The sequence below is a fragment of the Mastomys coucha genome, unplaced genomic scaffold, assembly GCF_008632895.1.
Source record: "Mastomys coucha isolate ucsf_1 unplaced genomic scaffold, UCSF_Mcou_1 pScaffold18, whole genome shotgun sequence".
Classification (NCBI taxonomy): domain Eukaryota; kingdom Metazoa; phylum Chordata; class Mammalia; order Rodentia; family Muridae; genus Mastomys; species Mastomys coucha.
The window spans coordinates 9,612,686-9,623,874 of record NW_022196900.1 but is presented as its reverse complement, the minus strand read 5'-3'; the positions used below and the strand labels follow the sequence as shown (position 1 = coordinate 9,623,874).

General features: G+C 47.2%; 1 protein-coding gene and 1 long non-coding RNA gene across 5 annotated transcripts in view; one reads left to right on the top strand and one right to left on the bottom strand.

The window, feature by feature from the left end:
- LOC116095997 (tomoregulin-1) overlaps positions 1–11,189 on the bottom strand; it is a 128,575-nt gene that overhangs the window by 78,462 nt on the left and 38,924 nt on the right. Inside the window, exon 1 of one of the 4 annotated variants that reach the window (XM_031377369.1) lies at positions 2,100–2,604. The exons of 1 other annotated variant lie outside the window; for it this stretch is intronic. In XM_031377369.1, coding sequence (XP_031233229.1) covers positions 2,100–2,274 — 175 coding nt within the window. In that variant the 5' untranslated portion in view covers positions 2,275–2,604. Of the gene's footprint in view, positions 1–2,099; positions 2,605–11,189 lie in introns of those variants that run through there. 2 more of the 4 variants (XM_031377367.1, XM_031377368.1) reach the window with 2 other exon arrangements.
- LOC116096001 lies at positions 2,653–5,034 on the top strand. The gene is made up of 2 exons (XR_004120795.1): positions 2,653–2,919; positions 4,709–5,034. It is a non-coding gene; the product is annotated as an uncharacterized LOC116096001 (long non-coding RNA).

Genomic DNA, 11,189 nt, shown 5'->3' with positions numbered 1-11,189 from the left:
TATATATATATATATATACACATATATATATACATATATGTATATATACACACATATATATATACACATATATATGTGCAGGTAAAGCACATAAAATAAAAATAAAATATAATTAAAGTATACCTTGGCCCTTGAAAACATTTGAACAGTACAACTTATTTACATTCATTATTGGTGGCAAATATTTCTAAAGAAAGGCTGAGATATTAAATCTAAATCTGTTTTAATTGAAGAAACTGAGAAAAATCAACTGACTTGCACCCAAATTTCAGCTCTGCAGCAAGACAGCTGTGGCCTCCAGATGAGCCCCTTTCTTCCCACACCATGTGAGTGCCCAGGCCTTTCTGAACACTTGTCCTATGCACTAGGACAGAATCAGAAAGAGTATACAAAAACACCCATGAGCAAATGCTATGCTTTGCTAAGGACAAATAAAGTTAGCTAACTCCACCCCCAACACACACATGCACACACTCGCGCACACACACACACCAATAACCATAACACATCACCCAGTAATATATTTTGACAGTGTGATCACCTACAAAAGGTAACCATTATTCATTACCCAAAAAAGTCACTCTGATATACAAACAGCTTATCTTCTTATAGAGTGATGGCTTACTAAACCATTATTCCATCCCAATTACTATTAGAAAAATAGAAGAGAGTTTATGAGTGGGAAAGCTTTTAATGGACATGCCATTTTTATCAGTTCTCAAAATCTCTCATTAAAAAAAAAAAGCCAGCATAAACCCTCTTGTGCCTAAATCACTGTCCCATAAACATAGCCCCTTCAAGAACTCGCAGGTTGTCTGGCAGGCCCTGCTAGCTGACTCCCATTGACTCTCAGATGCACACCTCCTCCCCACTTCCGCCCTAGTTAAAAGGGCAAGTGCTAGGCTGAGAAGTGATAGGAGCCCAAGTGAGCAAGAGCTGGCCTATGATCACTAGGTCTGCTGGGCCAGCTGCAAGCAGACTTACCCTCCCCCAAATAGAACCTGGAAGCTTCTCCTTGCCCCAGGGCCTGAATCCCCTGGCTCCTCTGGGACTCTTTCCGAAAGGATGGGGGAACTTTACTGCCTGGTCCCCTCCTCCCCTGTGCCATCCATTAAAACCCCAGCAAGCTCTTTGTTTCCAACAGCTGTGGGAGGGCAGGCGGCCTTGGACCGAGGGGAGAGGTCACTTATTCCCTGGCTCCCCTGGCTGCCAATCTCCAGGTCCTCCTGCAAAACACACACCACCACCACTGCCTCTCTTTCTACACCACTTTAATTAACCCGGGGTTACTCTAGCTACACAGGGGCACTCTCTGAGACCTAATTACCTTTCATACCCAAATCCCACACAAGATGACTCCCTAGCTCCCTCCCTCTGTCAAACTGGGTTCACTACTTATCTCTTCACCCTATATACATACTCCAGCGTGGTTACCTGAGCCTCAGGCTTTGTCCAGACACAACCAACAAAACACTTCCTGGGCCCTCTTGGGACTCCCTGCTGCCCTGATTCACAGACCCGTGGACAGATTAGGCCCCCACTGCACCCCTGAACCCAAAGGACAAACATACCCACTCCTTCCTTTTACCGGCATAACCTCTCTGAGACCCAGGAACTCTAAGGAAGAACCTCCCCACCAACACATGGTCAGTCCACAGGCCCTTATCTTCAGTCCCCCAGTTCCTCACCATCACACACACACACACACACACACACACACACGCACGCACACGCACACACGCGCACACACATACACACACTCCCCTTGAAACCTAGCCGTCCTCCCTCCCTTGAGGCTTCACAACACTTTACACGCGTTTCCACGAGCACACCCAGGATCACTGCTCCGTCTCGCGGAACCTCACCAGCTCACCACGCCGCAGGGCCGCCCTAGCCCCGGCCACTCGACACCCTCGGACTACTCACACACGACCACTCCCCGTCCCCAACCCAGATCCCCAAGCCCGCACCGCGAACTCGCGTCCTGCCCTCCGCCCGGCCCCCGGGACTCCTCAGTACCCTAGTCCACCACCGGCTCCTTCCTCGGCCCAGAACAGCGGAAGGGAGGAGCCCGAAAGGCGGGCGCCGGCGGCTCCTACCTGAGCAGTTGATGCTCTTGCCTCTGCCTCCGGGACAGTCTCCGCCACCGCCCGCGGGCTGGTTGGACGCGCGGCTCCCAGGCAGGCAGAAGGCGAAGAGCAGAAGCACCGACGTGTATCCGCAGACGGCGAGCGGGGGCGCGGCCGGCAGCCGGAGCGGCGCCTGGGCGCCCATGCTGTCGCGGCCGCACGGCGGGGAGCTCAGGGAGCGGCAGGCCGGGCACACCGGCCCCGCGCCGCCTCCTAGCAGCCGTGCCGCCGCCCGGGGCAGCCTCGCAGCATCCCCGCCAGGCCCCGGCCCTCCGCGCTCCGGACAGCCTCGATAGGGGAACCCCGGCGCGGGCGAGGGGCGCGGGCGCGCGAGGGCGGGGAGCGCGCCGCGTGGGGAACACGGAGCTGGGGCGCGCGCGGGGGGCGCGGGGCGGGGACGGACGCAGCCTCTGGCTCGCAGGCTCGCCTTCCCTTTGTGTCCGCGCGGCCGTCGCCGCCGCGTCACAAAGACCCCGGCCCGCCCGGTGAGGGGCGCGTGACGGAGCCGCGGGCGGGGAGGGAGCGGCGACCCCGCCCCGCGCACACCCCCGGCGCCGAGCTCCGCCCCTCCCGGGGAGCCATTGTTCCTGAGGCGGGCGGGGGCGCGGGCCGGGGTCGCCGATCCCTCCGGCTGGCCGGACAGCGCGGAGGATGCTGGAGAGCGCTGCGGGACAGTGTCTCAGAAGCCCTTTGTGAGCCTTTCCCACGCGCCTTCTAACCCTGCAGGAGCTCAGGGGGTCTTTCGTGTGTTTTCCAGGTGGAGGTAAAGGCAAAAGGTGACTTGTCCAAGGTCAGTCGTATCCCAAGAAATGGGCAGGATCGGGATTAGTACCGAGTTCTCACTCCAGCTGTGCACTTTTCTGGGGGAAAGGCTTAATCCCCAAGACTCACCCCACCGGGTTCCTGGATAACTACATCTCTCGGCTGAGTCTTTAAAGTGCGTTATCCTTTCCTCGCATAATAGCAAAGATTTAGAGCGGATTTGCTATATCCAAGGCCTAGAGGAAGCTCTTAGCCTGTATCCTCTCCAGTTCTATTTCACAGCCCTACAAAGGAGTTTGCATTCTGGTTTTCTGCCTGCCCCCAATCAGGAAGTTGGGACCAAGAGTCTTCCAGCTTTCTGGAGCCCAGTACAGTTCCTCTGCAGTCCTCACCTTGCTAGATGATAACTTTACACAGGCAATAAGAGCATAGGCCGAATTTTTGTCAGTTTTCTGCTTTGTTCAGTCTGTTATGTTGCCCACTTCAGAAGGAATTTCATTGTAAAATTAAGAAATATGCAAAAAGGCCACTCGAAGAAAACTACAATCTAAATACAAGACAAACACTGAACATAGAAGTAAAGACAAGGAAACTGGAAAGCAGGAAAAGTTCAGGCAAGGGATACACGAGAAAGGTTTGAAGACTAGCAAGAGATAGCCCAGCAGCTGAGAGCACAGGCTGCTTTTCAGAGGTCTCAGGCTGGATTTCCACAGCAGCTCACAACCATCTGTAAATACAGGTCCAAAGGATCCGAGACTCTCTTCTGGCCTCAAAGGGCAGTGTAGGCATGTGGTACAGATATGCATCAAACAAAACACCCATATACATTACAAATTTATTTCCAAAAAAATATTTAAAGTCACAGGCAATAAAGGGAAAGATATTTAAACCAAAAAGTTACCCCTTTGGATGATTATTGAAGAGTTAGAAAGATTGACGAACTTAGCCCTATTCATTTATATACATTTTAGAGGTAGGGGCAACCTAAATATGAAGAAAAAACAATTTGTTTTCCTAACAATACCAATATTGGAACTTATGCTTTAAAGATGGTTGAACAAGACACAACAATGAGTGAAGTAAGATGTTCATCACAGCTTTTGTGTAACAGTAAAATATGGCCCGGGTGATCATCAGTGGGGACTGAAGTACGATTATCTTTGTGTACAGCTTTTGATAATAATTAGGTTAATTATTAATAGTATAGGAACAGGGATACTAGTGAGTGTACATAAGAAAGTGCTGGGAACTGGAGAGATGGTTCAGCGATTGAGTTCTTCCTGGCTTTGGTTCTCAGCAGCCACCTCAGGTGATGCCCGACTACCTATGACTCCAGATCCAGGGGGTATAAAGCACATTTAAAGCACATATACTCATATAGGTACACATTAATAAATAACCTTTAAAGAAAAGAAAATCTTGCTTTTCTAAAATATACATATGTACCAACCCAAAGAAAGAACAAGACTGCTGTACCCTGTTTATATTACCACTGACTCTGGAGAAGAGGATTGTGGGTAATAGGTACTTGCCCGGCATGTCTTTCTGTTGAATTTTTTTCAGTGAAAGGGTTTTATGGTCATAATTTTAAAAACTATTTGCTGCTGGGCAGTGGTGGCACACACCTTTAATCCCAGCACTTGGGGTGCAGAGGCAGGTGGATTTCTGAGTTGGAGGCCAGCCTGGTCCAGGACAACCAGGGCTATACAGAGAAACCCTGTCTCAGAAAAAATGTGTGTGTGTGTGTGTGTGTGTGTGTGTGGTGTTGTTGTTGTTGTTGTTAAGTTGTACTTCTGTCGTGCTTTTTCTCTGAATAGATCTACACCTCTAATACCATTTATGGTTTGCCTTCAACCTCTGAGCTGTTAGCCTGGCACTCCCTGATGCCCTGAACCAAGAGTGACCCAGCCCCTTCCTGCTCAGCTACAGCAGAGACCTCCTTCTGAGGTGAGACTCCCAGCAGCCTCTCTGCTAAAGCTTGATGCTCCGGATACTTCTTCCATGAACAGTGTCTTCACACTCCCCGCCCCAGTATCCTGCCTTAAGTTTCCATTTGCCTGCTAATCGTGGCCCAGGCAAAAATACAAAGAGGGCTCAACCTTATTTAAACTGAAAGCAAATAACCCTAGGTCATGAATCACAATTCTCCTCTGGATCTTTTTTCAGATCAGGTAAGAAAAAAGTCGAGATGGATTTCTCCAAATCTTTCACGTTGGAAAAGATTTGGAGAAAGTCCCCTCTGAGGGGACTTCATTCCAGGGAGAAAGGATCTCTCTGACTTTAGTCCTATGGTGTTAGAAAGGATTTCTTTTTTAATTTTATTGTATGGTCAAAGAAAGAAAAAGATTTTAGAGGTTACATAGAAGCCCTATCATACTTGTTAGTATTTGTGATTCCCAAATAACAGATAACAAAAGGATGTGGCGCTCCTATGTAAAATCCACCCAGAGAGTTTAAAAGGAATGTAGATTTCTGAAAACTGCTCCAGACAGTCTGGAGGAAGTTTTAGTATCTATTTCTTTTAAAGTTCTCTAAATAACTCAGATGCACTGCCAAGGTTAGAAACCCCTGACCTAACCTTGATCAATCAACTATTGCTCCTTAACAAACAACCATAAAATGTCGGCACCATTAGACAATCTTTCTTCATAGGTCTTACCAGGGTCTGTGCTAGGATTGGCTGATCTAGGGTAGCCCTGGCTGAATGGCTCTGCTTCAACTGCAGACCCAGCAGGGCTTGGTTCTTGTGCACAGGCTGAACTCTGGGTCACTCCACCAGAATTAATGCTGGGCCTCTGGTACCAGAGCAGACGCTTCCCGGAGGACTTGTCAGTGTTGAAGGTTGTGCAGGCAGCTTCCTCCTGCTGCTTGTCACATCTAATAACATCCCACCAGCTAAGGCCAGTTCCCTCAAACAAGACCCCAAAATCAAAAAGTAGGGAAGTCTGGGGCTAGGTGTCAAAAGTGCTTGTGGTATAAGCATACACACACACTACCACCACCACCCACAAAATAATAATGATACATCATAATTTTAAAAATAAAAATAATGTATAGCTAGCCAATGGGGGAGATACTAGAAGCCTCTGACCACACACACACACACACACACACACACACGTACAGAAGTTAGCCCAGACATGGAATGGATATTTTTGTACAAAAACCTATCAGAGACCCTGCGTGTCACTACCATTTTTTATGATTTAAAAGAATATTTTCAGCTCCAAGTAAGAGAAAACCTTTAAAGTAACTTAAACAAAAAGATTGGGAGGGGTAGCACTCAGGGTTTTTTCCTTGTTGTTATTGTTTAAGCCAAAGGTAGTGCCTTCTCTATAAGTTGGTTTTCGGCCTCAGTAATAAAGGGTAACTCACGGAGAGCAGTCATTTCTTCAGGAAAGCTTTGTGAGCACTCCTTGCTGGCTAGGCACCACAGCAGCCTCTTGGGGCAAGAGATAATCCTGTCCTTGCTGTATGGGGGTGGGGAGACATCCAAAAATTAACAGTTACAACACAATGTGATAAATACTAAATATAAACGTTGTTGGGGTGGGGGCAAAGAAAATGGCAAATCCTCTCCCAGACTCCCAGGCCTGCCAAAATCCTGGCTTTTCTGGACCTCCTGCTGGCTGCCCTAGCTGAATAATGAAGTCCTGATAAACCTAATGAGACACCTTGGGGCTGACTAATTGGCCCTGGAAGGAGACAATCACAATGCTTGAGTGAGAAACAGGGAGAGGGGTGATTTATGGAAGAACATGGGAATACCCCAAAATTGGCCTATAATCCAATTTGAGAGTCTAGACCCCACTTTCTAGAGAAAGGATGGGGGAGTCTTTTTAAAAAGGGGAAAGTGAAAAATATTGTTTAGTAAATCTGGACTGAAAGGCTCCTAGTCCATACCAATCCAATGTCTCTGTCCTAAGGAAGTTTAGTGTCAAATATTGATAACACGGTTAACATAATATAAAAATACAATTGCAGCATTACTAGCAAATGGTATGAAGAGGAGGCAGACAAGACTTCATAAGGAGAGTGGAGGAGCCAGATAAAGGGGGAAGTTCCAGACAAGCAAAGGGCCTATTAGAGATCTGTTTTGGGTTTGGGGTTTTTTTTTTGGGGGGGGGGGGGTTGTTTGGTTGGTTGGTTGATTGGTTGGTTTGGTTTGATTTTTCCAGACAGGGATTCTCTGTATAGCTCTGACTGTCCTGGAACTCACTCTGTAGACCAGGCTGGCCTCGAACTCAGAAATCTGGCTGCCTCTGCCTCCCAAGTGCTGGGATCAAAGGTGTGCGCCACCACTGCCCGGCCCTGTTAGAGATTTGAATGTCAGCCACTGTTGAAAAGACCAGTTCATTGAGTCAGCAGTATTTCCTAACAATCTACTATGGTTGAGGTTCTGCTCTGGGTACAGAGAAGCAGCAATGGAGAAACAGCTGCTGCCCTTCGTGGCCCTTGTAGTCGAGTAGGGAAAACCAGATTGTAATAAAATGGTTGGGTGAAGAAATGGAGATAAGTACAGATCCCTGGAGACGCCTTGCATCCTAGAGGATGTGGGACACCTTGTATCTGTGGTCACTAATCCCCCTCACACCTGTTAGTGTGGCTTCCATTTCACAAGGAAGCAAAGTCCTCATAAGGTTCAGTACCTGCGGCTACAACAGTAAGTGGAGTGGACTGATCCACCACACTAGCCCTGAAGCCTCACCACACCACAAACCCGGAGGAGGAAAGCATCATGTTCTGATACAGGATGGAGTAAAAGATTGGCACCATCAGGATGGCAACCAGACTCCTAGCAACAACTAAGAGGCCTGCTCACGCTGGGTGCCATTCAGATGAATGGATCAAGAAAGCATCTATGTGTTCAATGGAATGCTAGTCAGCCTTAAAGACAGATGAGGCACTCACACTTGCAACAGATAGTTGGAGCTGGGGGACAAAAAGCAAAGCGAAATAAGCAAGACACAGAATAAGCGCCTCGTGTGCTCCCCCGTACCTGGATACTTAAACACAGGGACCTTTAAGTAGAAGTAGTGATAACTAGAGGTTTAGAAGGGAGCACCCTTGCACCCTTGCACCCAGGGGAGGGTCAAGAACGGTGGTTGGCTATCACTAATACACCGTATGCATGTGTGGAAATATTAAATGAAGATCCTCTTATATGTATGATTAATATACTTTTTTAAAAAAAAAATATGACTGCAGCTGGGAGCTTGGTGTGTAGCTCAGAGATAAAGCACATTCCCAGCGTGATCCAGGCCTAGGGTTATAGCCCCAGAATCAACCTATTTTTAACATTTCAAACTGTAGCCACCGTAAGATATTACACAAGCCATCCTTGGCACAGACAAGGATGTCAAAAGATTTTGCTAGGCTTCTTTGATGGCATGATGCGGGGGATCTTTTGAATACTCTGGTACAGACTCTAGTGGAAGGTGCTATTATTATTACCCATATCCCTCTAGCGATCCTCAATTATGTACATGGAGAACGGGGACCAGGGAGGCATTTGCAGACATCTGAAGAAAAGGTGCTATAGGAATCCAGAGAGCTAGCCTAATTCCAACCTAAGGAGATGAGCCTCCCAGCTGTAGCTCTGTCAGTCTGAAAGCCACCTCACCCAAACACTCTGTGAGAGGGTAGAGAGGGAGGAGACACCACTAGGTCTTCCTACAGGTCTTCCTGTCACCCAATTGTTCGGCACCTCTCTAGATACAGAGGTGAGGTGTTTTTTAATCTCTATATCTTTCAGCAAACAGAAAATGTCAGCTGCGATTCACAGATTTCCCCAATGGTTTTAGCTAACGAAGGATGGTGCCCAAAAAATGGCTTCTCTAGAAAAAACAACCAGACAGACATAAGTGGAAGTAGCAGTTCCAATGTGCTAATTAAAGAGTGTACACTCTGGATCCAAGCCATCTGGGTTTGCCCTTAGCTCTGCTAGTTCTATGACGCCTGGGCAGGTTACTTAGCTGTTCTGTGTCAGTTCCTTAGCCTACTCGGTTCCATTCCTATCTACTTCACAGAGTTGCGCTGAGGACAAAATGAACTGATGTGTACAGAGTACTTAGAACCATGCTTTGTGCATCACACATCCTCACCAAGTAATTGGCTAGAAGTAGAAATTGCATAGTAACTACATGACAGATATCAGTAACTGTTAGTAACTAAGCTATGGTTATTCCCTAAGCTAAGAGCTCTGTGTGTATTATCTTGTATAGTACTGTGCAAAACCCAAGCAAGGCACCAGGGTCATCTTTGTTCTGAAGATAGGAAAACAGTCTCAGAAGGGGTAAAGAATTTGCCCAAGTCCACACAGTATAAAGCAGGGAAAGAACCTGGTTTGTCTTATTCTATAGTCTATACTCTGAGTCAAACCCCAAAGAGTTAACAGTTAAGAGAGCTCATCTGGGCTGGTTGCCTACTAGAGAAATATGTAAGAGGGCAGTCTGGTGACTAGCAGAGGCAGCCAAGCTGTTAGGAAATAAAGCCGAGACAAATAACCAGGTGGGCCAGGGAGAAAGACAAGCTGAGCAGTATGGTACACACTTCTAATCCCAGGGCTCGAGAGGCAAAAGCTAGAGGAGAAAGAGAGTTCTGAGACAGCCTGGGATACAGAGTAAATTCAAGGTCAGCCCAGGATACATAGCAAGAGGAGAGACGGAGACGGAGACAAAGACAGAGAGGCACAGAGAGAGACAGAGAGACACAGACAGAGACAGACAGAGGCACAGAGAGAGAGACAGAGACAGAGAGGCACAGAGAGAGAGACAGAGACAGACAGAGAGAAGCACAGAGAGACAGAAAGAGAGAGAGAGTCTGAGGCGAAGGAGAAGAAGAGAGAAAGGGGTAGGGAATGGAAGGAGTGACAGAGTTTAGTTTTTATCCAAAGCCTAGAAATGGCATCCGTTGAGCCCACAACCCTGAAAGAGACAGCAAGGAACTAGGAATTAGAGTGAATCAAATGTAACTAAATAACTCTGTTTTGCCATTGAATGTGTTTAAGTATGTCAGCTTGCCTCTGTATGTATACATATGTATTGAGCATATGTCATTTGCCTGTATGCATGCATATGTAAGGAGTATATCAGCTTGCTTCTGTACATATGCATAAGTGCCAAGCATATGCCATTTTACTCTGTATGTACATATGTAAGGAATGAGTATATATCAGATTGCCTCTGAGAAAAGTGTACATGCATGCATGCATACTTGAGTGTTACAACTGGGCCCCGTGCTCATACATGTACATGTGTCCTTACACATAAATGAACATATAAACCTCATCTTGTATTGCACAAGTGAGCATGAATTAAATCAGGAGATGTAAATTTCTTCTTGGCTCCCAGTTGATAATGACTGCCTAAAATCTAATGGCCAAGGGAGCTGGCCGCAAGGTCAGTACAGTTGGACTTAACAGCCTGGATTCCCAATTAAGAGAGATGCAAAGGTGAAACCGCACATCCTGGACTATTCCTCTCAGCACAGAAAAGCAGTGATAGGATACAGAGGAACTTTGGCAGTGGTGACTTCAACAATGATGAGTGCAGGATCGGGGCAGGGAGCATGGTGACAGTCGCTGCATTCATCATTAGCATTGGCCCATGACATGCCAGGCAGTCATGTGAAGCAGGGAAGACTCAGAGGTGGACAAGACATACGCAGTCTCTGCCCTGCAGCCTTAGCAGAGGGGCCAAACGTCGAACAGACCCTGAGGTACCAAGAGTTGGAGATGTGACAGAATCCTTCCCCAGAGTAGCATTAAACTGAGACTGAGAGATTAATATAGAGTTAGAGGGAGGTGAAGAAGAGAGATTATTCTATAGAGAAATCCAAAATGTGGAAATGAAGATTAGACTGTGGTAAATCCCAGAGACGGAGGAACACAAATGTACTGTCTCATGGCATAGGCATTTGTGAAGTCAAAAAATGTTGAGCTCATAGAAGTAGCAAGGAAGGTATTTTTGTTGTTGTTTTTTGTTTGTTTTTTCAAGACAGGGTTTCTCTGTGTTGCCTTGGCTGTCCTGGAACTCACTCTGTAGACCAGACTGGCCTTGCACTCAGAAATCCACCTGCCTCTGCCTCCCAAGTACTGGGATTAAAGGCATGCACTACCACCGCTGGGCTGAAGATGATCTTTATAGAAACTGGAATGACTCATGAGTGGGGCATGTTGGTTAAAGGAGATATAATTGTAGTTTAAAAGGAGGAATAAACTCAAGAGTTCTTGCCACGCACACTTTGTGTGAAGGCGGTATCTGAGGCGTAAACTTCAAGGAAAGTCAGTCTCCTGCC